The sequence below is a fragment of the Podarcis muralis genome, chromosome 5 (genome assembly GCF_964188315.1).
Source record: "Podarcis muralis chromosome 5, rPodMur119.hap1.1, whole genome shotgun sequence".
Classification (NCBI taxonomy): Eukaryota; Metazoa; Chordata; class Lepidosauria; order Squamata; family Lacertidae; genus Podarcis; species Podarcis muralis.
The window spans coordinates 36,061,561-36,088,836 of NC_135659.1; the positions used below are offsets into that span (position 1 = coordinate 36,061,561).

At 39.2% G+C, this 27,276-nt stretch overlaps 1 protein-coding gene across 11 annotated transcripts in view; it reads left to right on the top strand.

The window, feature by feature from the left end:
* Positions 1-221: 221 nt before the first annotated feature.
* FUBP1 (far upstream element binding protein 1) overlaps positions 222-27,276 on the top strand; it is a 30,988-nt gene continuing 3,933 nt past the window's right edge. For 2 of the 11 annotated variants that reach the window (XM_028733004.2, XM_028733005.2), the window contains exons 1-21: positions 245-463; positions 4,140-4,230; positions 5,000-5,062; positions 5,868-5,909; positions 12,107-12,146; positions 13,559-13,608; positions 13,697-13,768; positions 14,026-14,083; positions 14,567-14,729; positions 14,816-14,914; positions 15,008-15,109; positions 15,800-15,902; positions 15,994-16,094; positions 17,420-17,561; positions 18,026-18,186; positions 18,706-18,857; positions 19,404-19,483; positions 19,933-20,058; positions 22,642-22,716; positions 26,165-26,224; positions 26,310-26,455. In XM_028733004.2, the coding sequence (XP_028588837.1) occupies positions 350-463; positions 4,140-4,230; positions 5,000-5,062; positions 5,868-5,909; positions 12,107-12,146; positions 13,559-13,608; positions 13,697-13,768; positions 14,026-14,083; positions 14,567-14,729; positions 14,816-14,914; positions 15,008-15,109; positions 15,800-15,902; positions 15,994-16,094; positions 17,420-17,561; positions 18,026-18,186; positions 18,706-18,857; positions 19,404-19,483; positions 19,933-20,058; positions 22,642-22,716; positions 26,165-26,224; positions 26,310-26,455 (2,040 nt within the window). In that variant the 5' untranslated portion in view covers positions 245-349. The other 9 variants (XM_028733011.2, XM_028733010.2, XM_028733008.2 and 6 more) reach the window with 9 other exon arrangements.

Below are 27,276 nucleotides of genomic sequence, written 5' to 3' on the forward strand. Positions count from 1 at the left end.
TCGCGAAGAAATCGCGCGAGCCTTTCCCGCCCCCTAAGGGAGCACGCAACCCCTCCCCTTTCCATATTTGCAAATCTCGGCCTGAAATTCGTCCCATCTCGCGATAATCTCCTCCCTTTTCCCTCTTCAAAAGCTTTCCCCCCTTTTTTTACCTTCCCGCCTTGAAATCTCATGCCCTTTTCATAGACGTCTCGCGAGCTTTTGCCGCGTGCCTCCTCCCCCTCCCCAACCCCCCCGCCCTCCTCTCGTGGAACACGATGCGACGCAGGAATGTGAAAGGCTCCCGCCCGCCGCCATTTTCTTTCTTTCTTGGCAGGCAGAGAGCGCGGTAGGAAGCGGCGAAGCGGACATGGCGGATTACTCTACGGTACCCCCTCCTTCTTCGGGCGCGCCCGGGGGAGGCGGAGGAGGTGGCGGGGCAGTCAATGATGCTTTTAAAGACGCGCTGCAACGGGCTAGGCAGGTGTGTATCGTCGGCACCGGGCAATGGGTGCCGCTTCCCAGGCCGGCCTTGCCCGGCAGGCTTTTTCAAGCAGGCCGCCCAATTCGCCCCTCCGTCGCTCGGCGTCCTGCGCAAGGGCGAGCGGGGCACGCCCCACCACCACCGCCGCCGTCCCGTAGGCCGCCAAAGGCGCTCCCTCCGTTAGGAGCTGAGGCGGTTTTTTGTTCCGTGGGCCTTTGGGTGGACTTTTCGGGCAGGGGCGCCGTAGTTCCCTCAGTGACTAGAAAAAGGGGGTGGGAAGAGAAAGTCCTGTGGCGCCTCGGTTCGATTCGCGCCTCACGGGAGCGAGGGAGGGAAGTGAGATTTGAGGGACACCATCCCTCGGATAATGAGGGAATTTCTTCCTCGGGGTCCTTTTTTCCCCTCTCAAGCCGCCTTCCCGTAATGGCGGCGTCCTCTCTACGTGCACCACCAACCCAGAGAGAAAGAGGCGGGTGGGTCGGCATTTCTGATTTTCCCCAACTTCCACCTCGCTACCTCTTCGTCCGCGAGGACCGTCTTCCCCTTCCCCTCATGCAATAGCTGTACTTGTAGCGATTTTCATCGTTTGGTGAATAGTTTCTACTTCACAGGATGAGGGAGGAATTAGCGCTCGTCCTCAAGGGGGGGGGTTAGCCTCTTGTATGTCCGAGGCACCTTTTACTTGAGTTTCCGCCTCTTTACTTGGGATATTTTTTTCCTCCCTTTTACTCACAGTTCAGGGTTTCCCTAATTTTTTTTTTACACAGTCGCACGACACGGAGAAACCCGAAACACCGCTTTTATAAAATAGAAATTGTAACTAATAAGGTAGCTGGTCCACTCTTTCCTTTCCTCTTGTTCACATAATAATTAGAAGGTGTTGTTTCTATATCACTTTATATGACCCCATAAGTTTTTAGATTAATTTTTTTCAGTCCCCTGCTGTATAGGTGAGATAAGAGCATTTTCTAAATCAGAAAAAAGACTCCCGTTCGATTCTGTAAGAGGTTATATGAAATACTATAGTTGTCAACCAGTCCTGACCTGGTGTCTCTGTCCTGGTTGTGTGGTTTGGGGCAGTCGAGGAATAAGAATTGGCTTCCTACTTGACTGTTGAAGATAATTGCCGCCATTTTTAGCAGTAATGCTTCCCTTCCATTTATTTAGTTGCCTTAAGCTTTCTTGTTTCCTAGCAACTTACTTAGACCAGTTAGATGTAACAACCAGCCCAAATGCAGAAAAGTTTGATCTAGGAACCACATCTCTTACTAATTTATAAAAGCAAAGAGAATTAAGAAAGCACTTGGTTAAGAGTTCTTTGCCTTCAGCAGTTGCCAATATCTTTGTTCAAACGATTCATACAAACTGAAAGCTCCAGCAAGACAGGATCACAGTCCTCTTCCTTGCAAGTGGGTGAGGTAAGGCAAGGAGGATAGTACAGAATCCAGTAAATTGTTGTAGTTTTGTTAACGAAGAGGAAGTGGCAAAATAATTTATAAACTGTAGTATAAAGCTAAATTTTCAGGGCCCAACACTACCACCTTACCTCATAGATGACTGAATATACTCATCTATAAAAAGAGAAAGACGTGGATTCTTTATAGCTGCACTCTTTCATATACACAAATAGATGAACCATTCTACACATTTTTTTTTTAGATTCTACACATTTTTTTAGATGCAGAATGGCTGTTTGAACATTGAACAAGGGGAAATAATTTTAAATTAGTTTCCATTCTTAGTGGCTGAAGAGAAAATCTTGAAAATGAGATGTTGGTACATTTTAAAAACAAATAAGGTTGTGGGGGTGCTTTTAATACATGCTTACAACAACAACAAAATCTTGACTAAGGGCAGCTAGGAGTAGTATAATGTGTAACTCATTCCTATTCCAAATCTGGCACACTGAGGTGGCTCAGATACAGCAACATGCCATAATTCAGAGTTACATAAATGACTCTGTCAAAACTCTTGGGTTTGCACACTCCCTACTTGTCTTTCACCTTGTACTGTAATTTCTTTCTGCTTTGAGACAGGATTTGAACTGTCAGGCTTGTTTTTTTCAAACTAAAAAAAAAGAATCATGGGGAAGAGGGAGATGAAGGGAACATTCAAATGTAAGCCTGAGCCAATTAGGTTGTAGTTCATTTCAGCTGTGATATTAAATAATGCAATTCTAAACACACTCAAAAGTAAGTTCTCCTGAAATGGAGTCTACTAGATGAGAAAAAGTTCCACTGAACACATTTACTTGTGAAAAAATATGATGTGGGCTCTTGTTTTTAAAACAGGAGAACCCAAATTTACAGGATCATAAATTAATTTCATTTTAGTCATTAAAAATGCTAATTATCTACCTTTTATCTATTGATTCTCAGGTAGAGTACAAAAAATAAACAATCCACCATACAACAATAAAACGGCAAACCAAATAAAGGCAGTTAAAATAGAGTGAGATGATCAATTACCAAATTTTTAAAATACCTGGACACAAATAGGTATGTTTTGACCAGGTGCTGAAATCATGATTGCTTGGGCTCCAATCATAAGTCTTAGGAGAGCATTCCACGTATGCAGTGCCACCACAGCAAAGGCTTTACCACAGCACAACTAAGGTATGGCACCACATAGTGGAAATTGCCCTGGTTATGGAACTGAAAACCCACCTTGGAGGATCTAAACACCCTGGCAACCTGGCATTGGTGGATATGTTCCTTTAGGTATTTTGGTGGTGAGCTGCTTAGAGTTGAAAAGATAGGTTTTGAAGTGAATAAACCGCTAATGTAACTCTTAGAATCACTGTGATGTCATTCCGTCTGTCCAGTAAAGAGAGAGAGTGCAGCTACATTCTGCCCTAACTTAAGTTTCTGGCTTGTCTTCAAGGGATAGAACCATGCATGGCACATTACAGTAACCCAGAGCATGGGTCACTATGGTCAGACTATCCAGGAACAGTTATAGCTTTTAAAAAGACACAAGTCTCTAGACATGGGCATCTACAAATCAGAGTTTTATCTTACTAAATCCATACTAAATCCAAGCACTGGTCTAAGCACATGCACTGCTTGATATTTCAAAAGGATCTTCGCTGACATTAACCTTTGGAAGATTTACTGCAATTACTATATGAAGTATCTATACACTGGCTTGGGGCCAGTTTACACCTTGGAGGAGGAGGAGCATTTATAACACTGCACTTTGACTTTAGGCAGGCACCCTCACTATATTGTTTTAAAAGCCAGTTCCCTTTAAATTAATCATTTGGGCAAAATAGCAAGCAATTCACTGTTAGCTTCTATATGGTGTGAGGTTCTCTTAAGAAATTGCTTGCATGTTTGTGCCTGCCACAAGCAAGCACACTAACTTCTGATAACATAATTGGTTGCTGTTGTATTTCAACACTTGCATGTCTGATTCTTCCAGTTAAGCTGACACCAGTTGTTCTTATCTTAATATAAAGGTTTGCCCTGATCTTCAAATGGTGGCCTCCCAGAGCAAAAATCATAGTTAGACAACTTGTGTTTAGTGTAATTTAATGCTTGACAACATATTAATGTATGATGTAAGGTATCTGTTACAGCAAGTGTAAAAAAAATCATTCTTTGACAAACTACTTTTTACAACATAGTAAAAAAAAATAAAAAACTTGATATGCTGGCCTTTGCTTTTCTTTCAGATTGCAGCAAAAATTGGAAATGAATCTGGAACATCTGTGAATTCAAATGATTACAGTTATGGAGGACAAAAAAGACCTCTTGAAGATGGAGGTATGCTGTCAATCAGTATATAAGACGCTAATATATTCAATTCTAAAAATTATAAACTGATAGTGTGTGTGTGAGTGCATGAGTTAGTTTAGCTTTTCTGCATTACTTTAATCGTGGTTATTGGTTAGAAGGTAGAATAGTCCATCTTCAACATGGATATGATCTTTTAGACATAACTAAAAAACTAAGGTAGGTAAAATATGTATTATTTAAAATTCATCAGAAGCACAGTGTTGAAATATTTGTGACAGAGGATTAGCAGCTCCTCTAATTTATATGGAGAATGCTTATTTGTTAATCTTTTTCAAACCTGGTGGTTTGGTATATAAGTTACATTGTGCAGGCACAACATTTTAAAATGTAGTTATTTCATTAAAAAGACAACCATTGAAATATTTGGAGAAATGTCTTCCTCTTAACTTGCTTGAACCTTTTGTTTGTTTTTAAAACATGTTACTGAAATGTGTAGCTTTTTTAATTTTAAAAAGCTTTTGTGGGCTTAACAGGGATTAATATGTTTATCTTCTAAAAGCAAAGCATTGTGTAATATTTTTTTTAATTCATGAAGACAGTTTCTGACCTTGGAGGAGAATGTAGGTTTTGAAGGATTATAATTTTGTTTACAGAAAATTTCTAAGGCTCTTGACAAGGAGTACTTGTGTACTTTATTAAAGTGCCTTTTATTATTAGTGAGGTTTTTAATATTCAAAAATGAGCTAATGATGCTTCAAATGATGTATGTAATGTATTCTTTTTATTTTATGTGTAGATGGCTCTTGGACAAGTCCGAGCAGTACAACACACTGGGAGGGAATGCCCTCTCCTTTTAAAGGCAGGAATTTTTATTTATTACCTGTGTTTAGTATGTAAACGTGAAATGAACTAGTGGATATTTTGAAATGGATGACACAAATATTTCTTGGAATATGTGTCTGACTTTTACTGCACTTAATAATGGTGGTTCATCATACATTCCTGAATATGGGGTGGGACGGAAACATTTGAGGTAATTTTTATCAGATATCAGTTATCTACGACTTTCACTCATACTAAACGGATTTGGATGGTAGTGATGGTAGTGGCTTTGAATCTGCTGTTTTGACGTCTTATGCCGTGAAATTTTCAGTATTTGGTTAGGAAGTCTGTATGACAGTTCCCAGATTGAGATTGTATTGCTATGTGTTGGTTGAATCTTAAATTTTGATTTTCTATTTAGTATTGTGGTCGTTGTCAGATATAATTGTAAAATGATTATTTCTCACAATGGTGGTCTTTTCAGTTTTTGTTACAGAAGCATCATTAGCTTTAGTGTCAAATTACTAATAATACAGCTAATGTTTGTTAGTTATGTTTTAGTGACCTGGACATCCGTAATAGTGTGTTTAAACCTGCGTGCCTTATTAAACCTTGAACAGTTTATCTGATAAATGGAAGTATTTTGCATTTTTCCCCCCTGACTATACTAACCAAGTGTTAAACATATAAGATTTTTCCTTGTTTAGATGACCTATTCCCTGAAATTTCAAAAACATGCTAAAATGCATTGGACAAGTTGCATTTTGCACTTCTGGAACAACCATTTATTTAAATTTCCTATCTTTGTGACAAAAACATTTAAAAAAATCTTACTTTTGCAGATCAACCAGAGCCTAAGAAAGTTGCTCCTCCAAATAATGATTGTAAGTATGTTTTTACCTTGTGGTCAGCTCTTAAGTGTACTTGTCAAAGCAAGTGTTTAGTATTCTATTCTATACATAGTTATGATATACCAGTGTTCATGTGCACATAGTGATTGAGTGCATGCGGCAGAGTTGCTGGGTGGTCTTGTGCCTCTATCCCTAGAAACAGTAATTAGATCTGCACTTTTGAAACTGCACCACATGTGTTGTATATAGGGATTCTGTTTCTGGGAGGGCTATCTTAAATAGGAGTGGAAGGAGTCCTTCTGAATCAGTCAGTATTTGCTTTTTAAAAACAGAATATTCATATTAATAAAAGGAATATAGTTTTGAAATGAACCAAACGTTAGATAGTTAAAAAGTAGTAGCTGGCAGGGTTTTTTACTCAGGAAGATATGCTGTAGAGCAGTATTGTCTTTAGTAACTGTCAGTGGCTGCCCCCAAGGCTTTAGGCAGTAGTTTTTTCCTACTATGAGATACCATGGGTCTGCTGCTGAGCTTTGGCCCTTACCTCCCTTTAAAAAAAAACACAACCACTGTATGTATGTATTTAATAAAATCTATACACCATTTGATTGTTTAGAAAACTCAAAACAGTTTACAAAAGCTAAAACAGTAAAATCAAGAAAAATATACCACCTTACTTTAAAACATACAAAAGTTAAAATACTGAAACAGAATAAAACTACCTCAGATTTCTAAGCATCTGGGTGAACTTCTCTGAACAGGAATGTTTTTAGCAAGCATTGAAAAGAATACAATGAAGACGCCTTCTTGATCTCAATAGGCAGGGAGTTCCAAAGTGTACGGATTGCCTCACTAAGCCTGATCAAGTTCATACAAATGCAGAACAGATATTATGTGGCATCAGTATTAGTGTCAATTCCGCCGATCGAAGCGATCAAGGGCACACATGTTGGGTAGGGTAATCTCATAAGTAAACTGGTCCCAAGTGATAGTAACACCTTGAACTTGACCCGGTAGCAAATTGACAACCAGGGCAGATCTCTCAGTACAGGTGTTATATGCCGACAAGGCATTATACACTAAACTGTAGCTTCTGTATCAAGCACAAAGGAAACCCCACATAGAGCATGTTACAATAATCCAGTCTTGGAAGTAACCAACACATGAGAATTGAACATAGCATTTGAGCAGTCGTCATGAAGTGATGCAAAAGATAAGCCAGGAGACAGATGTAAACTTTCCATAGATTGTTGGTGAGCTGCTAATCCAACATATTTTATTACCGCTTTTCAGCTTGTAGCAGCCTTTTATGTAGAAGAGGAAATATGGGAAAGGACATTCTATAGTTTTCTATTATCCCTCTTGAGGATATTTTCTTGCTCAATCCTATCTTCTAATCATGTTTTATATCTTGTTGGGCCCAAATATCCAGTGTAAAAAGGTTAAAAGTAAATTTAGACAGCGGGTTGGATTCAGTGTTGCATCAGAAGTTTGTTTGCGCAAGGTGCCTCTGCATGGTTTTCACATATTCTCACATCACACCTTTCTCTTTGGAAAGGTTTTTTTGAGGAGATGCAGGGACCTGTAACAGGGAAGGGATTGAAAGCCCTTTTTTGTGGGCAGATGTCAGTTTCTGCAATGTTTGGTCAAAAGCAATAGGGTGGGTGCTTGCATGGATTTGGAAGGAGACTATCTGAGTTCTGTTTTTAAATATGCTGCTGCTTTTAATGGAAAACCCCAAATAGAAAAATATGTAAAAATGTCAACAGGAAATTTCTTACTGCATAATTGGTTTCATTATAAGCCTGCAGACTTGTTTAGAGTTCAGTTATAAAAATCTGAACTGGTTAAGTAAGGTTACATTTTTAATGGGTTATAGAATGTTGTAGATACTGCAGCATGTTCTTTCAATGCATTTGAAATGTGTGCTTCCCATCATGTTTAGAAATACCTCCCATAATATTTGGTTAACACTATGCTGAACTTAACTAGCAATGTACCCAATGAGACAAGTTGTTAAAAGGCATTATAGTATAATCCCATGCCTTGCCTTGTTGTCTGCTGCTTATAATAGAGAATAGAGATATTAAAGCTTATTGAGCAGCTAGGTTCTTTAATGGTACTTGGGAGACAGGTAGCAATATATGGCTGCAGCCATATAAAAGGATTGAGCACAGTATCTAGTTGGGACAAGACGTAGGTTCAGAGTATGGTTTGCATCAATTTGAATTTGTGTATTCACAGTAGGTATTTGATTTGCCACTGTGCTGTGGAATTTAGAGCAGGTTTCTCATATGTGTAGCATTATGAAGGAGAGGAGTGTGGTGAATTTACTAAAAACCATTTTTCCTTCTATTTTTGCCTTCTGAAAGACCAGATAGTGACTTTGGAAATATTTTGTTAGATCCAAAAGCTTCCTTCTTTGTGTGGAAGATGTCTTCTGCTCACTGGAGGACTGTTCTATACTTCATTCCAAAGAGCTCTGTAAGAAAAGTGAAACAACTATGTTCTTACACTTACCTTTACAGAAGTATCGGTGGAAAGGCATTAGTTTATATTTTCCCATTGTTAATAGTTCATTGTTCCAACCCATAGTTGCAATTATTGTATAGAGCAGCACATCTTTTGGTGTGTGAGAAATGCAGTCTGGAAGCCTGATAAGTACATTAATTAGTCATTCATCAAGGCGTCTCTATGTGTTGGTTAATATTGTGAAATGCACAGAAGTAAAAGCAGCCTAATGTAAATGTGTTGAGAAACTTGTTTTTAGTGCAGTGTTTCTCAAACTTGGGTCCCCAACTGGTGAGCTTGTGGATAGCAGCGTGTTCTGGGGGCTGGGGTTGGGGGAAGCTCGGGCTGGGGGGGGATATTTTTTTCCCCCTTTATTCCCCCCCCCCCCAAAAAAAAACTAGGTGCACCCTATGGGCCAGTGCGCCCTATAGGGCGAAAAATATGGTAAGGTAAAGGTACCCCTGCCCGTACGGGCCAGTCTTGACAGACTCTGGGGTTGTGCGCCCATCTCACTTAAGAGGCCAGGGGCCAGCGCTGTCCGGAGACACTTCCGGGTCACGTGGCCAGTGTGACATCGCTGCTCTGGCGAGCCAGAGCCGCACACGGAAACGCCGTTTACCTTCCCGCCAGTAAGCGGTCCCTATTTATCTACTTGCACCCGGGGGTGCTTTCGAACTGCTAGGTTGGCAGGCGCTGGGACCGAGCAACGGGAGCGCACCCCGCCACGGGGATTCGAACCGCTGACCTTTCGATCGGCAAGTCCTAGGCGCTGAGGCTTTTACCCACAGCGCCACCCGCGTCCCCGAAAAATATGGTACATAATTACAAACATCACAGAAGTCATAAACAATAAATAAAACACATCAAAAAGTACACAACCAAATGGAAACAATTTCCATGTAAATCATAAGATCTAAAATCATAAGATCTAAAAAGATACAATAATATTAATAAATGCAACAAGCTCTCTCAACCCCCCCCCCCTAAACAATATTCCAGCCCAAGAATCTGTTAAACAGTTTTTGTAGCTGGAGTCAGGCAGCACTCCACTCTCCCAGGCCAGATGGGAAAAGGCCAGCAAGGCACGGTGCAGGTCTGTTTAAAACAACACAGATAAAAATTAAAAGAGGAACCCTCTGCTGAGCAGCAGCTGCAGTCCTTCTGAAGCCTGTCAAGCCCAGCCCCAAGCCAGGTGGAAAGAGGCCCTCAGCAGGCAGTCCTCTTGGGCAGCAGCAGCATTCCTTAAGAGCCCGTCAGACTACAACTCCCATCATCCCTATGCCTGCTATAAACCCTCAAATGTTGTAAGTTCCCTTGTAGGACAGTGTTTCGGCTCCATGATCATCTTGGTTGCCCTTTCTTGAAACTTCCAGCTCTACAATACCCCTTTGTAGTTGTGATGATCAGAACTTTCTTTTGAAATTTTATAGCCTGCCTTTCAGCCAAATGATATATGGCATACATATGCATTATAACCAAAATATGCATATAAAAACAAAACAGTTAACACTTTAGATAATCATGAAAACATACAAACAGCAGCAGGAACAATAAAAACTCCACAGTGCATCTCACCTCTGGCCTCAAGGAAGGTGAACAGGTACACACTATTCCAAGTGCATTTGAATTGAAGGCATTGCGATATGGGCTGGTAATGATTTCTAGAATGGAGCTTGCCTTTTTCACAGACTGGAGTCAACAATTTGATGTCATGCAAACCTGGCCGCCTCACTTCTCCAGGTCATTTATGAACAAGTATAAAGTGCAAGTCCCAGGATTCATCCTTGGGAGACCACACTTTATAGAACCATCTCATTTATTCTTCAGAAATCCGTCATTCACCTTCCATACAGTAGCGGACAGGTGTCACAATCCTCTAGAACAGATTTTGGGAGTCAGGAAGGGAAATAATTGAAAACTCGATATACTGAATATTTGCTGTGATCTTTCAAAGCATATAGGATCTCGTTTTACTTTTTGGGAGCCCTACATTTTAAACAGCTGAGTATGGACCCTATCAGTAATATACTTAACAAAAAAAGAAAGTTACTATTGGTAAGGAGCAAAATACAAAATAATAATGGGTTGTAACCAACACTACGCCAGCAGAGTTCTGCTTGCGCAACTGACTTCCCCTGCCTCTTCTCCCACCTGTTCCCTACAATGTGTTCTGAAGGGTTCTCCAACCTTCTGGAGAAGGTTTTTAAGGTGCATTGTGGACTACAGGGGAGGAGCGCCATTGTGTGTGAACTAGCAGCATTAAATACAACCCGAAGTAGAAGAAGAAGAAGAGAAGAGTTTGGATTTGATATCCCGCCTTTCACTCCCTTTAAGGAGTCTCAAAGCGGCTAACATTCTCCTTTCCCTTCCTCCCCCACAACAAACACTCTGTGAGGTGAGTGGGGCTGAGAGACTTCAAGGAAGCGTGACTGGCCCAAGGTCACCCAGCAGCTGCAAGTGGAGGAGTGGAGACGCGAACCCGGTTCCCCAGATTAGCAGACTACCGCTCTTAACCACTACACCACACTGAAGTATTACAGCTGGAAAGGCTAGCAATAACAGATTAAATCCAATGCTATTACAGGGGGTATCAGCTGCTGTAAAAAAAAACAAAAAAAGAGGGAAGGTAATTATATCCAATGCAGTGGCATCAAGGTTCCACGGGCATAACAGGACTTAGGTTTCCTCTCTTCTGTCCCATACATCTGCTCCAGTGGGTTCCCCAAACTCTGGAGCTGATTTTGTGGAAGGGAACAGGAGAGGGACGTTTTCTTGCTAACACTGCAATATCTTGTGCTAGTGAAGCTGCAGTGTTGGATAGAGCCAGTGATAATCTGTTACTAAAGTGGCAAGCCACATACAACTCCTATCCCTTCAAAAGAGAGTGGGAGATAGGACTTTGGGTTGGTGATTGTTCATACCTAAGTACATATAGTGTGCTACCCCAACACAAAGAAAATCATAATGTGTGTTTATTGGCTACTTATTCATTGGGATAGGAGAAGAAACCTTAAAGGTGAAGGCAAAAATGTTCTGCCCACTGAAGAGACAAGTTCCATTGATCTTACTTCATAATAATGCGCTGTATAAGGGTAGGGAGAGAGGGGGGAAGTTGTGCATAAGAGTAGGAAAAACAGTGAGCTTGGTCCTTGCTCTCCTATCCTTGTATTCTTGACCTAATTCATTTCTTCTCAGTTTGTAGTAATCTATAATTTGTCTTTACTTTCTGGCTGGCGGATTATGTCTGTTTTCCATGCATACCAGGGTTTGATATTGATTTGCAATCCAGATATACCTTGTGAAGCCTCAGTCATAGTTTGCTTGTTCTCAGCTATCAGCAAAGTTGGAAGGAAATGGTTACACTGGGCATACGACAGGACAAAAATCTAAGCCTCTGTCTCATTCTAGGCTTGTTCAATCATCAATTCATGGTTTGGTGCTCTGACCTCAGCTATTATACCCAGTGCTGTATTTCCCCCATGTGAGATAATTATAGTGCAGTCTTACCCACCTCTATCTGTTGAGTTCAGTGAGGATTACTCCCACCACATGGGTTTAGGATTGTAATTGTAGTTGTGATACTTTGGGTTGAATGGGAGAGATGAAAAAGTTAATATATATGCAAATTGTTCATATGGTAGGCTGTGTGTTGCACCCGTTGTCATTTATTCCAGAGCATTTAATGAAATTGAAATATTTACTGTATATATTTATTTTAGCCTTTGGAAATCAGATGCCACCCATGCATCAGCAACAGAGGTAGGATACTTTTTTCTGATTCTTCTAAGATGTAACTGTTCATATTGACTTCTCCCAAAAATTTATAAAAGTACTTCAAAATTGCATATAACAATCCTAAGCAGGAATGACTCCAGTATGTTAATTCATCGACTTTGCAAATTTAATTTGTCCCTTGTGAATAGACCTAAAAACTGCCAGGAAATTTGGATCTGGTGTAACTTTACACCAGTTTAACTTGCATCATCTTGCTTTACTTCAGCTAATGTGTATAGTATTACTCCCTTACAGTTGGTATATTTGTGCTTATTACGCACCTCTAAGCAAGCATTGTACAGGATTGGATGCTTAGCTGTGTGAGCTACAAATCTGAGCCTTCAAGGCATATTTTAGAAACAGGCAGCTGATTAATAATGTAGCATGTGTGTGTGGTTTCTTAGAGTAACCATGCCACTTTCCAAAAAGCATGATTTTTTAAAAATATGCCATCCATATTAAACCAACGTTCTCTTACTGCCTTCAGCTAAAATTGAATCAGGGTGTTATTCATTACTTTGATGGCAATGTAAGCAAATCTGTCATTGCTACTCAAATCTCTTTGAAAATAAGATGCCAGTCAGTTCAGCATGACAGAGAAATCATTGCCTCTTTCAAAATAGCTTGGATCAGTAAGGGTGTTATTATGTTTAAGGACAAGAAATAAGGCTTAAATCAGCTTGATAGGGTTCATTTGAAAAGGTAAATGAAAAGAACATGTTCATTAGTGAATTTCCTCCTGCATTGTAGGATATATCATGCATGTAGTTTTATTACATTTCCCCAATCTTTTCTTTCTCTTTACATATGCTTTTCATATATTTGCTGTTATTTGTGACTTCTGTATTTAAATTAAAAGTAGACAGGGCTATTTTCTATTTATGTGGACTCAGAGGCATCTCCACCTGACCCATGTTTTCTCCTGCATCCCCAGCAAATGGTCACAAATTGTCCATTGCTGTTCTTGTGTGAGCAGAATAGCTCTCCACTCACACAGTGGGGCTTAACCTTCCTCTCCTTCCTCCTACATGCCCCCAAATCTGCTCTTGCATATTGGGGAAAACCAGAGTAAATTTTAGAGGCATGTAGGGGGATGCAGGATGGAGAAGAGCAAGGTAAAATCCTGTTGCATAAGTGGAAGTCCTCTTGTGCAAACCTCTGCCTTAAATCACATGTAGTGATTATGAAATTCAAATCTATGCAAAGTATTGATATTATTGTACCTATTCATTTAAAATAATTGGCTACTGATAAAATTACTATCATTTGTAGGCTTGCAAAACTACAAATCTGGTAAAGAAAAAAAACTAATAGGAACTAGATAACACAATATAATTCTGAAGTTTATTGAGAGAATTCCAAGCAAGGTGCAATATAGTTTTTGTTATTTTTTTCAGGTCTGTAATGACAGAAGAATACAAAGTTCCTGATGGAATGGTTGGATTCAGTAAGTAGTGTAACCTTGCTATAAAGTAATTAAAATATACTGAATGCAATTCGTGCAATAATTCTGGTTTGTTTGTCCATTTTTCAAGTAATTGGCAGAGGAGGAGAACAGATTTCTCGCATACAGCAAGAATCTGGATGCAAAATACAGATTGCACCTGGTAACTATTTCATTTCCTGTTCTATTAATGAAAAGTATGGAACACAAGCAAATAATGTTACAACCAAACCAGTGTTTTTAATTATTTTCCACTCTTTAGGAGAAACTATTTTGGGAAAAAGTAATGGGTTAAAATTTGGATACATTTTGGACAATTGATTTTGAGTACCTTTTGAATATGTAATTCAGTTTTAATGCATAACTGCTAGCTACTGATTTCTTTAGTAGTATTAATTCTGTACTATTTCCATTTTATAGATAGTGGTGGCATGCCTGAAAGATCTTGCATGTTAACTGGAACCCCAGAGTCAGTACAGTAAGTGTTCGCTTAAAACTTTCAAATAGGCTGATGTGTTTTTAATGATGGTTCTGTATGTTAAAGAGCATAGTGTCCCATGTCAGAAATTACTTTCTAGTGTCCTAGGTGAAGAATGATCATTGTTTAGGCATGGCTAAACTTGTATAGTTTGAGCTTTCCCCCCAGGTATATCCAGTACATTTTAACCTACCTTTCTCTTATCTGCATTATTCTGCAGATCTTCATGTTCTGTGTTTTTGATCGTCTGCATGCCCTGCCTTTTTCTTTTCGCATCCATGCTGCTTATACTCAATGACATGTTTCTTGTCCTCCTTCCTAAATGGAAGTGCTGTGGGCACTGTAAAGAGTCACAGATTTTCATTTGCTGTTAAGCAGATTACTTGCTTTTCTAGTTAGCCATCACCCATTTGACTCTGCTGTTTGTTCCAGTTATGTTTCTCCCCCAGTCTTGCCACTATTATAAATTGTATATTTTTCAAGGTCTGCAAAGAGATTACTTGATCAGATAGTTGAAAAAGGAAGGCCTACGCCAGGATTCCATCATGGGGATGGTCCAGGAAATGCAGTCCAGGAAATTATGATTCCAGCCAGCAAAGCAGGATTAGTTATTGGAAAAGGTGGAGAGACAATAAAGCAACTTCAGGTAAGCTGAAAAAATTTAATTTGTGGGCTAATGCATTAAAGTACTAAATTTGCATGATCTGTACAGATTAATTTTGTTGAATATAGGAGAGAGCTGGTGTAAAAATGGTAATGATTCAAGATGGACCACAGAACACTGGAGCAGACAAACCTCTTAGAATCACAGGAGATCCTTACAAAGTTCAAGTAAGATTATATTTTAATTTTAAAAAATAATATTCCTTTATATGAATTAATTTTAAGATTGTTGCATCTGAATTGTACCTCATTCTCTTTTAGCAAGCCAAGGAAATGGTTTTGGACCTAATTCGTGATCAAGGTGGTTTTAGAGAGGTGCGCAATGAATATGGCTCAAGAATAGGAGGAAATGAAGGATTAGATGTGAGTATAATGAGAACATTTTATGAAATGTGTCTTTTTCAGAGCACTTCTTTTTCTTCAAATTAGAATAAAGGGCAGGAAAGTATATTTTATTTTATTTTATTGTAATGATATGTTTGTGTATACTATTAATGTATTGTTGTTTTTTAGTGGTTACTTTTCCCTCTATGTTTTTAGCTGTTTCTGTTTTAGCTGTAAGCCGCCTTGATTCTTCCAGAAGAAAGGACAGGATATAAATAAAAAGAATAATAACAGATTTTTATTTCATTTTTTGGCCCCTATAAACTTAGTGATGAACTTTTTGGCAATTATTGAACTCTTTCTCTAAAACATAGTGGTTATGATACTTATGGGTTGTATTAAATATTTTGTTAGAAAAATAGCTTGGAAAGGTTTACAGCAGGCTTCCTCAACCTCGGCCCTCCAGATGTTTCGAGACTACAATTCCCATCATCCCTTACGTGCTAGCTAGGGATCATGGGAGTTGTAGGCCAAAAACATTTGGAGGGCCGAGGTTGAGGAAGCCTGGTTTACAGCTATTAATTTTCGTACTGTTCTCTGACCTTTTGTTAACCTAATCCTCTTCATGGCGGCTTTATTGTGGGTTGCTTGTATGTTTGAGACGTAAACCTAGATAAATACTTTTGATTGCTTTGAAACATTTGCTGAAAATTTGTTTTGCTTCTTAAGGTACCAATTCCAAGATTTGCGGTTGGTATTGTAATTGGAAGAAATGGAGAAATGATTAAAAAGATACAGAATGATGCTGGTGTGAGGATACAGTTCAAACCAGGTGAACTGCCTATATGTACATGACATAAAATTCAGAGGTTTTCTCCTAATTTTTAAAGGAAATTTGTTTTAATATTCCATTCCTCTTCCAGATGATGGAACAACTCCAGACAGAATAGCCCAAATCACAGGACCTCCAGACAGATGCCAACATGCAGCAGAAATTATTACGGATCTTCTTCGAAGTGTTCAGGTTGGTTCATAGCTGCTAGGAATGTTTATGAAATCAAGTGGTTTATAAAATACTACTGGGTTTCTTTTAAAATGTATTTGAATACATTTCTCAACTTGAAAGGAAGTGGGCTAATGGGAGCTTTACTATTTGTGATAGTTACTTAAATAGCTGTGTTAACAAATTTCTAGCCTTGAAACCAAAAATATCCACTAGCCTACCTATGATAGCCATTCTGGGTTAAAAGAAAACATCAACTCTGCAAATTGTCAGTCCCTGTTTGTGATTCTTATTCACTGCAAGGCTACAGAAATCAGCAATTCAGGAAAAAATTATTTTGCAAAATAATTTAATGGTATGAAATAAGTTCTCATCAGTTTCTGGGGCATGCTTTCATATGTATAACTGCTGGCATGAGACACTTTAATTCTAGGATTAATGGAACTTTGTCCTTCTAAGCTTTGTGGCATTTGATGGTTTTCAGTGGGATAGATAAATGCTGAGCCTCACCTCAGTGTGGGTTAACCAACACTGTGTTTGCCAAGCATGGTGTTGCTGATTAGCAGTGTACATAGAAAGATTGTTGACTGAAAGCTGTCATTCTGGGGAAATACAGATGACATTGATAGGTAAGGTTGTTTGTCAAAGACATGGTTTTCACTAAGGTGGTTGTGCTCATCCTGCTTGCGGTCTTCTCATAGGCATCTGGTTGATCCTTGGGAGAACTGGATGCTTAATAAGATGGGCCATTGGTCTAGTCCATCAGGGTGCCTTTTGTATCCCTAAAGCTATGTCTGCACTGAATTACTTCAGATTGTAGGTAGAGGCTCATACAAAAAAAAAATAGCATGTCAAAGAAGGGCTAAGTGTAGACCCTGTTCCATGCCATTTATTTGGTATGGAGGTAAATGCACTCCTGTGGTTGCCAGTTGTGAAATATCAGCTCTCCTATCCCACTATATAGAGCAATACTCACGTCATGTCAATTTGAAGCAGTATACCCTGGGCAGACATTTGCTAGTGGTAGCTATGCTTTTTGTTTCACATCTCTGCCCCAGGTGCACATAAAATGTATGCCATATTTTAGGTAAGCCCTTATCCCTGCCTTACCCATCCCCATGGTTACTTGGCCCAAATGCTTTTCATTCAGCTGACTTTGAGGTATCAGAAGGATCAGAAAAAGGTAACATAGATTCTCCAACATCTGCAAAAATACTGTTCCTCTTTTTTAGACACTATGCATCGTATTTTTGTAATTTTGACACAGGGAAAATTGCTAGTCTTTTTAGGTTGCAGTAATTTCAAATTATTTCTGATTTTGTTTTGTTTTATTTGTCTCAATCTAGGCTGGCAATCCTGGTGGTCCAGGACCTGGTGGTCGTGGGCGAGGTAGAGGTCAGGGCAATTGGAATATGGGACCACCTGGTGGATTGCAAGAATTTAATTTCATTGTCCCGACTGGAAAAACTGGATTAATTATTGGGAAAGGTAATAAACTCGATTTATTTGGCAGGTCGCTTTTCTATCTTCTGTTACATTTAAACTGAGATTTTCTAAATGGGGTAGCTGTATTCAGTGTTGAGTGATGTGTGACAACATCTTACTGTCATTAATTAGGCACTGGGACTGAGGTGGTGGAAGTGTCACTTTTCCTTGAGGAGCTAGAGAATGTGTGACTTGTTACTCCTCCTCCTCCTCCTCCTCCTCCTCCTCCTCCTCCTCCTCCTCCTCCTCCTCCTCCTCCTGAATAGGGCCAGTAAAACAACGGAACAAAAAAAGGTTCCCACCACAAATTCAAATGCAGCCTGAAGTGAATCTGTTCAAGATGTCTTACTCTGTTTAGACTGATAATATTTCTTCAGGGGAGCATAGACTTGTTTAAAATTTCCCTACTCTGTTTCTTTAGGAACTAGCAACAAATTCAGTGCAATAATTTGTACTTAAAATTTCAGGTGGTGAAACTATCAAGAGCATTAGCCAGCAATCTGGTGCTAGAATAGAACTGCAAAGAAACCCCCCACCAAATGCAGATCCAAATATGAAATTGTTTACCATCCGGGGGACACCACAGCAGATTGACTATGCTCGGCAGCTCATAGAAGAAAAGATTGGAGTAAGTATTCTGGAAATCCATATTTCTTTAATTGTTATGTAAAGTAAGAGGAAACCAGCTCCTATGATAGTTGTGCGGGAGTTGCCTCATGATTCTAGTAGTAAATGGCAGCTTTGGTGGGAAATACACAAAATATACCTTGCATTCTTGATGCATTTTCTCACGTGTCATAGAACTATTTGAGTAGCGAATATGTCAAGCTATTTGCCCTAGTACAGTTGCTTTTTACCCCGTGAACTGTTAGCAGTCAAGGAGCTAGCACTTCTAAGTTTGAATGTCTTCTTAGTCCACTGATTATTGCAAGAAGCTACATGAAAACCAAATAATGTGAGTTCTGCAAAAGTTAGTGTGACTGCAGAATCTTTTTAGAGCAAAGGATTTCCGGAGGGATGGAGAGCTGGAATTCCTTCCCCAAAGGAAATATTTAGAGAAGAGGAGCATTAGTTGGATATTGGAACAAGCTTGTTCTTAGAGTTGGTTGATAGCAACTTAATCCATGTCATTTATCTTTGCTTTCAGGGTCCAGTAAATCCTTTGGGACCACCTGTGCCACATGGACCTCATGGTGTTGTCCCTGGGCCACATGGGCCCCCTGGGCCACCTCCTGGGGCTCCAATGGGACCTTACAATCCAGCTCCCTATACGCCTGGCCCTCCTGGTCCTGCACCTCAGTAAGTAACTTACTCTTATAAATAAATTGGCAAAGGTATCAAATAGAAATCACAAACCCTTTTGCTACTGGGACGGGTTTTGTTTTGTTTTGTTTTGACAGCTACTTAACCACAAAACTGAGCAGACCCCTTCTCCACCTTCACTCTCCCCACTCCCAAACACAGTGCTACATCAGTAGAATTCAGGCCAGAACTTGTTTTTGCTGCCTAATAACACATTTTATTAAGTGCTAGTAAATTAACGTTTTTATTCACCAAGTAACCAAAAACATTATTGCATAACCCTTTGGTTTCAACCCATTTCCAGGATTGATTTTAATGCATTTGCTACAGTAGTTGCAGCTGCAAATAGCTAATAAGAGCTTTCCCCAGAAATAGGATGTTCCAGCACTGGGTGTGGAAAGTGCTGTAAATTCAGGCTTCTGCCCCTCCAAGCACCAGTGGCAATCATGTGACTTGTTTAGAAGTCTGAAGTAGCTGCAGCTGCTGTGTTTTGTTGCTGTCCATTTCTATTTAATAATGATTGCACATACGCTTCCTCCTTAGTGGCCCTCCAGCACCATATGCTCCGCAAGGATGGGGTAATGCTTATCCGCACTGGCAGCCACCGAATCCTCCAGATCCTGGTAAGGAGAAACAGTTTAAAAAACTACATGTATTCTTGTGTCCAGCCAAGATGGTGTTCAATTGCATTGAGTTCCATGTTTAAAACGAGAGATAAAATGGTACACTATTTTTAAAATTCCTAAATATGTTGACTCTGAAACAAATCCTACTGATTTATTGACATTCACTACCAAGGAAGTTTGCATAGGATTGCAATTTGAGTCACGTGACTACAAACTAAATACTGTTGAAAGTTTAAGAAATTGACCTGGGCTACTTTGGCTTAAAGCAAAATCCTGTGCATGCCATAGTGTTAAAGATAAGTGTATTTAGGATTGCAGCCTTCAACCAAAATATGGTTTGTATACGGCCAATTAGACAGGAACTGTGTGACTAAACTATAGCCTATGGAAAATAAAGGAAGCCTACCAAAGATATGTTGAACTTAAAGTAATGTTTAATTTCCTAGGTAAGCCAACAGACCCTAATTCAGCAGCATGGGCGGCTTATTATGCTCACTACTATCAGCAGCAAGCACAGCCACCACCTGCAGCTCCGCCTAGTGCACCACCAGCCACTCAGACCAATGGACAAGGTACCCAATCAGTTTTGTAAGATCATTATATTTGGAGGCTTGGATCCAAAGAACTTTAAGGAAGTTCACTGAAGTAAGGTTTAACTCTTCGAAAAAGCTCTTCAGGGACCTCTCCTGAATATTGTGGGGAAAGGTCTGCTCAATTTGGAGTGATTCTCCCATCCCACATTGTCCATTAAAGAATCTCCAGCCCGCAAAAGAGGATTTTCAGGGAGGCACAAGTTGGTGGGAGGGAGGGGTGGCAAAATTTCATTTCATGAACTTCCTTGAGTTCATTCAAACTTTGAATCCAGGGCATTGTTTTGACCAGATAGTCACATATAATCTGAGAGAAAGAGTCTTGCCTCACAAATTCCACCTGAAATTCTGAGAATTTGATGCTGTAACAAAAAAGATTTGTTGCAAAAATGAATGCTGGTTATTTCTAAGACTAGAATTGAAAATTGTGTTGAGCACTATGTGGCATGCTGGTGCATTGAGACTAGAGATTACCAGCTTCTGCAAGGGGAATCAGCATAACCTAGGAAGTGCCTGCTGGATCACGTCCAATCCTCTTTGTTTTCCAAGTCAGTGGCCATCTCTACCTCAAGTTTTTCCTGTCCTGAATCTTCCAAGATTCAGTTTCCTTGGATGTCACCAAAGTTCTAGTATTTTGTGAGAGGAAGAAAAGCTTTTCACTGTTTACATTCTCCACATCATGCATAATTGTATGCACCTTTCTGTACCTTCTTACTTCTCTAAACTTAAAAGCCCCAAATGTTGCAATCTTGTCTCATTGGGAAGTTGCATAATCTTCTTGATCATTTTGATTGCCCTTTTCTATATGTATTCCAGCTCTACCATGTCATTTTTGAAGTGAAGCAACTAGAACTGTACACCATATTCCAAGTGTAATTTTACAATAGATTGTATAAAATCTTAGAATTGTAGGGTTGGAAAGGGACCACAAGCATCAACTAGTCCAGCTCCCTGCGATGCAGGTATCTTTTGCCCAACACACCCATGACACTGAGATTAAGAGCCCTCATGCTCTACCAACTAAGCTACCCCAGTACTTTTATTTTCAGTTCTTTCCTAAGTATGGAATGGAAAGGAGAGGAAGTACTCACTGGTACACAGAAAGATACATGTCACCCCATTCAAAGTTTCACTTTTTATGGCCCTATCATCTTAATCTTAATCTTACTTCAGCAAAAGTGCCCAGGGCATTGTCAAGGTCTTAGCTACCACTGGATTGCTGCTATATCCGTCACTTTTCTTTCTACCCTTCTCCATCCAGTTTCCTTTGGGCTTGATCTTTTACCCTTTTTTCCCTCATTCTTTTCACTATGATAGTGTGGCGAACATTATGTCAGAGGCTGACATGCTGTCACCTATTCACCATTGCAGTTCAGGATGCTAGTCCTGATTTAGCAGTAAACTCTAGTTTGTCATATTATTCAGACAGCTGCTTTAAGCTTGGCAAATGCAAATCATGTGTTGGCAAGTACTGGATTGAAATTCCTGGATCTCTGTGGATAAGCAGCAAGAAGAATAACGTGAGCCTGAAACTGTTCATGGCTTATTCCTTCAGTGCCAGAGCATTGATGTGGCATTGTGTGAATCACACACCTGTTTCTTCCACATTTCCTTCTATACAGAGATAGGATAAGGCTAGTGTCAGACACAGCCATACATACTCAGCTCCTGCTTGGAAGTGCCAAATAAAAAAGAAACCAGTGCTCCAGATACCATATACTAATCTGTGCATTTGGGTAGAAATTTGGCCTGAACAACTTGGTGCATGACAACTGTAGGATGCCCAAATTTTGTCAAGATTTCATCACTGGTGTGCTTGTTGATACCATTAATAGATCAAAATACTAACCTTTTAATATACATAATAGATTCTACTGTAGTGCTTTTATTTGGTACTACAGCCAACTATCAAACAACTCTTGCAAAAAAAAACTGCAATGCATACACATTTTGAGACACGTGGCCATCATGGTATATAGACCAGACTTTGTCAAATTAGAATCTGAGGGAGCCTTGATAGAGCAAAGGAGTGGCTGGGGAAACCCAGCCAGATGGGCAGGGTACAAATAATAAATTATTATTATTTGAGGCAACTCTTAACCAGGCTCCATACAAATCAGTGGAAGGAATTTTTTGTTATTGACCTTTTGAAGAAAGGACATTGATTGATGTGGGGTGCCCACCAACAGTCATCATGTATGTCCTATGCCTTGAGTCTTTGACTGTAAAAAAAATTTCAGTTTCAGAATCATTGCTTTAAACTACTTGGAAAATGTGTATGTTGTATTTTGCATCAGCTGTATGCTTCTACATTTCAGTGTTGGCATCTCAATATGGCAAAGCTTTTCCTCTGCAGTTCCTAAATAAGTGACTGTCACTCACCCATAATGTAATTTTTCTCATTGTGCTGTGAGATACCTTCCAGTTGACCTTGTGGGTTTTTTGGTCTCTGTCAGCTGTTGACTTCGCATAATGTGTGTAAATTTAAATGCAGAACTATCTCTGCCAGTATTTCTATGCATGTTGGCACAAAAAACCTTTTCTTTCAACTTTCTTTTCATGTAGGAGATCAGCCAAATCCAGCACCAGCAGGGCAGGTAGATTACACCAAGGCATGGGAAGAGTACTATAAAAAAATGGGTATGTTTTACATTTTTATTGATGTAAAAAGGAGGCTTTTACTATTCTCTAAAAAGCTTTTCTGTTTCATATGCTTTTTTTAAGTAGCAAGACAATTTATTCGGTTGCTCCTGAAATTAAGAATTGGGAGTCTTATGAATACCTCTTCATTAAGTATCAAGAAAAGTGGGTTCTCAAGGAATTGCAAGGATAGCTATTTTGCATGAAGTGTAGAGTAACTTAGATTTTGTAACCTAAAACATCTCACAGTCTTTTTCCCTACCTTGTGGAGTTATCAGTGCTTGATAACAACAACCATTATACTTAATGACCATCATCATATCAGATGACGTACGCTGCCAGTAACGAGCATATCTCTAGCTAGCTAAATGGAAAAGTGCCACACTTAATAGACACCATCTCACAGTTCTATCATGAGCCAGCATTTCCATTCATGCCAGATGTGTGTCATGACAAGACCCATGTAGTTCTTTCTCCTCTAATGTAAGGACACACCAGAATTCAGTGACACTGTGCCTGCAAAGAGCAGAGAGGAAAGGTGAAGCTGTACCATGTGAGTTAGGTTGAGGCAGGAAAACAAAAATGTGATTGAGAGAGACTTGAGCGCTTTTGGAATTTCAAGGGACATTAAGCATTCTTATAGAATTATCACATCCTGGTTGTTGTTTTTAATGAGCATAATTCAGAAATTTACAAAAAAAATCCCATATATTTCAGACAAGGTTAGCCAGGTATTCTCAATTAAGGAAATATATGCAGGTCTGACAGGATGCTAAATCTCTTAATGTAGACCAGCCTCATTCTGGTATTTGTGCTTGGGTGTGCCCTTAAATTAAAATGATGTTAATCATTACTCCTGGATTCATTTGATTGTATGTGTGGCAGAGTGGGGGAAGAGAATAGTGATTGTCACGACTATTCTGCCCTTCTCTTGCTATTGCCATGTTTTTCATTAAAGGCATGACTGAATCTGAGTTGTGGAGCAGAGATTTTAAAATAGAGTATATGCAGGACTAGTTTTTTCAGTCGGATTTCAAGGAATGCCAAATTAGCTTTTGAGGGCATAATAGCCTTGTTAGCAGATAAAGGTAGGCATTTTATTGAGTTTAGAGTTCTTCCAAATGTTTTTAATCAACCTGGCATATATGATCTACAGACTAGTTCAAATACAGCAATTCCATATGATGATTCTCTTAAGAAACTGCTAAGACCCTAGTACTGCTTTCTCAATATTTACAACTTTACCAGTAGTTCTAGTATGAATTAATTCCCTTGTTTGTAGTTTTCTACTGCTTACTCTGCTACAAATTTATTCAAACCTTGTTAGAGCAAAATAGAGGTTTGGATCCAGAGACCCAACTGTTTGGGTAGAAAGTGCTTCCCTCAGGTGGAGGGGCATATTGAAAGAAGTAATGCACCCCTATAACCTGGTTTCAGGTAGTTAGACTCTCTAGAATGGCTCTTGAGAACAGAGGGTGGTTGAGTCAGTAATATACTCCTGTGGGCAAGCAAAAATGCCTTACATGATGCAGTGGAACCTTTGGATCCATTCAAAGATTCTAGTAGTCATATCCAAGGCTATTATTTTATGACTGTGACATATTTGTAAAAGTAACTTATTAGCATCACTGCAGGAAATATCTATGCCCTCCACTCCTGAATGTTGCATAGCTTCAGATTCAAAGACTTCAGTCCCAGTGTATAGTATGCGTCCAATAATGTCAGCACCTTGCTGAAGCTAAGCAGTTACGGTGTTTAGATGGGCAACTATCTGGGAACCATGTATATCACCTTAAGTTAAATGTCAGAAAATAAAAAATAATACATTTGCTACTGTGCACTAAGAGCAGTATCCAACCAAGTTGTTCTGTTAGTATAACAATTTCCATTTGGCAAAAGTTTTACTACAACTTGGCACTAGTTTTTTGCATGCATTTCTTGTTCATGTGTCCCCCTCAACTCCCTTTGACTATACAGTGATGTATTTAAAAATTATGTAGAATTAATCCTTTCATGGATTAATTTCAAGTTAATATCTTGTTTATAGTAAGATATTAAAGCATGCATCAATAAATTGAAACAAGATGCTATACTTTAAATATCACATTAATGTTAAACATTACTTCAATATTTCTATTCTGCCATTTTCCTAAGGTGTTCAGTACTTAAAAGATTCCCGAACATTATCCTATCTGGGCCGCCTTGATTATTTCAGAAATTGGAGGCCACTTTTTGGTCTGATAAATTACAACTTGCGGCAAAGACACATCAATATAGCAGTGCTTTGCCTTCAGCCATTTTTATCAGTATGAATGTCCTTATAGTTGGAATTGTCTGATTCCAAAGTAAGATATGAGCCAGTTGCAGAACTTTTAATTTCATATGTATGTTGTTATTACCTGAAATTGGGGGCTCATGATATTATATATGAAGCTCAGTAGATGACTTCTATCTCATAGGTTAAGCAACTTCACAGGATTCCTTGTGATGCTAAAAGTTTAACTCCATATATCTGATAGTTCTTTGGAGGAATGACAGGATGTGCTTCTAAATCCCTTGAGTTCCTTCTCCCACCATTACATGCCAACTCACTTAGAAGGCATGGGGAAAACATAAAGGGCAGGCTTGATTTCTTTTAGTTTTTATTGTGACCCTTTTCTGTTTCAAAATTGCTGACACTTGCAATTTTAAGACTAGAGATCTCGCTTCATTCAGTATAACTATATAATATGCTTCGAAAATCTAATTTTTATTATTTAATTAAAACATACACAATTAATCAGTAGCTAATTTAAAGGAACCCATGTGGTCACTAGGAATTGACCAGCCTGACTCCTCTATGTACTGCATAGGCAGCAATTGAAAAATCTGGTGTCGTTAAATGTGTGTTAAACATGATTTGAAAGGAAATGCGTTCTTAATTTTTGAAGCAGTGTTGGGAGAAGTAATGTTCAAACTTTCTCAGTTTGATACACTTCAGGGCTGGTTCACCTTGTAGGAACACGGCAGTGACTCCTGTGTGCCCACTTTGTAGAACATTGTGTATACGTGCTGTACATTCCCCCCCCCCCCCCCCGCCCCAGCAATACAGTTCTCACAGAGGGGGCAATAACATGGATCGGGTGGGATAGTTTATGTATGTAACAATATACTTAATATGGAGTGGGGCATCTCAGCTATAGGTTTCCCCACACACACTTCTGCCGTCAACTTTTGAGGGGTGGGGCTATGAGCCATTCTACAAATGCTGAGCTCAAATGTAGGCATACAGTGCTTAAATCTTTATTTTAAACTGTGGAACAATGTGTAGAAGAAAATATTATACAAATTAGAGATTTAATATTATCTCTTCAAATAAAACAGCAAAGAACTCTTCCACTGTATTCTTGTCTGTAATTTTGGTGTACCTGGGAGCTGTGTTTACATTAAAATGTGGGGGGTTTTGCAGGTCAACAAGGGCAGCCACAAGATTATTCAAAGGCTTGGGAGGAATATTACAAGAAGCAAGGTAATGTTTGTTAGAAACGAGATTATTTTGAGCTTCTTTTGTCCCTTTTATGGCACCAGAGTTGTGTAATGTATGTTTGTTCTAGGTCAGGCAGTTCCAGCTCCAGCCGGAGCCCCACCAGCGGGTCAGCCAGATTATAGTGCAGCGTGGGCTGAATACTATAGACAGCAGGCAGCTTATTATGCCCAAACAAGTCCACAAGGAATGCCACAACATCCTCCAGCACCACAGGTATAACAATCTTGACTTATTTGGCTGATATTTTAGTGATTTATTATTATTTTTTACCTTTATCTTGTGGGGTGTTTTTTGTTTTTTTGCATGTCTCCCACTTTGATATCTTACCTGGAGTATGCATTATTTATCCTGGTAAAAGATAACCCTAAATTGATTGATGCTCTGTTAACTGGAGTTCTGTGTCTTTCTTTGCATACATTCGATGTTTTTGATCAAAAAATTTCTCCTCCCAGGGTTTTTGAAGCCATGCAGGAAGCCACCACCATTACATTAACCAATTTTTCTTTCTTAAAGGCTTCACTCCTGAGTTAGCACAATTTAAAAAAGATTTTCTTTAACTTTTTGTGTATCTCTTATGTATTTCTTCGCACAGGGCCAATAATAAGAAGTGGACAATACAGTATTTGCTTCATTATGTGGGGGAAAAAAACCTTTGTTAAATGTATGGATGCAGACGCCTTCTTGAAGATCATAATTTTGTTTGGTTTAAAAATAGTGTTTTTTGAAAATGTACAAAATATCTATCACTACTGATAGGAGGTAATATTTCTGTGTAGAAATGGAAATTGGTTTGTTTTTAGTACATTAGTGTAGATGTACACATTCCAGCAAATGTATTTGCAACTATTATGTGGTCAATGCTTTGTGATATAAATGTACTTTTTCAATGTATACTTGATCACTTTTAAATGCCTGTTTTGTGCTTTACAATAAATAATATGAAACCTCCTGTGTCGGTAAGTTGGATATGTGGGTACTCGGAGAATTCAAGGGTTTCTTAGTAATGCTGTACATGTACACAATTAAGGTTTTTT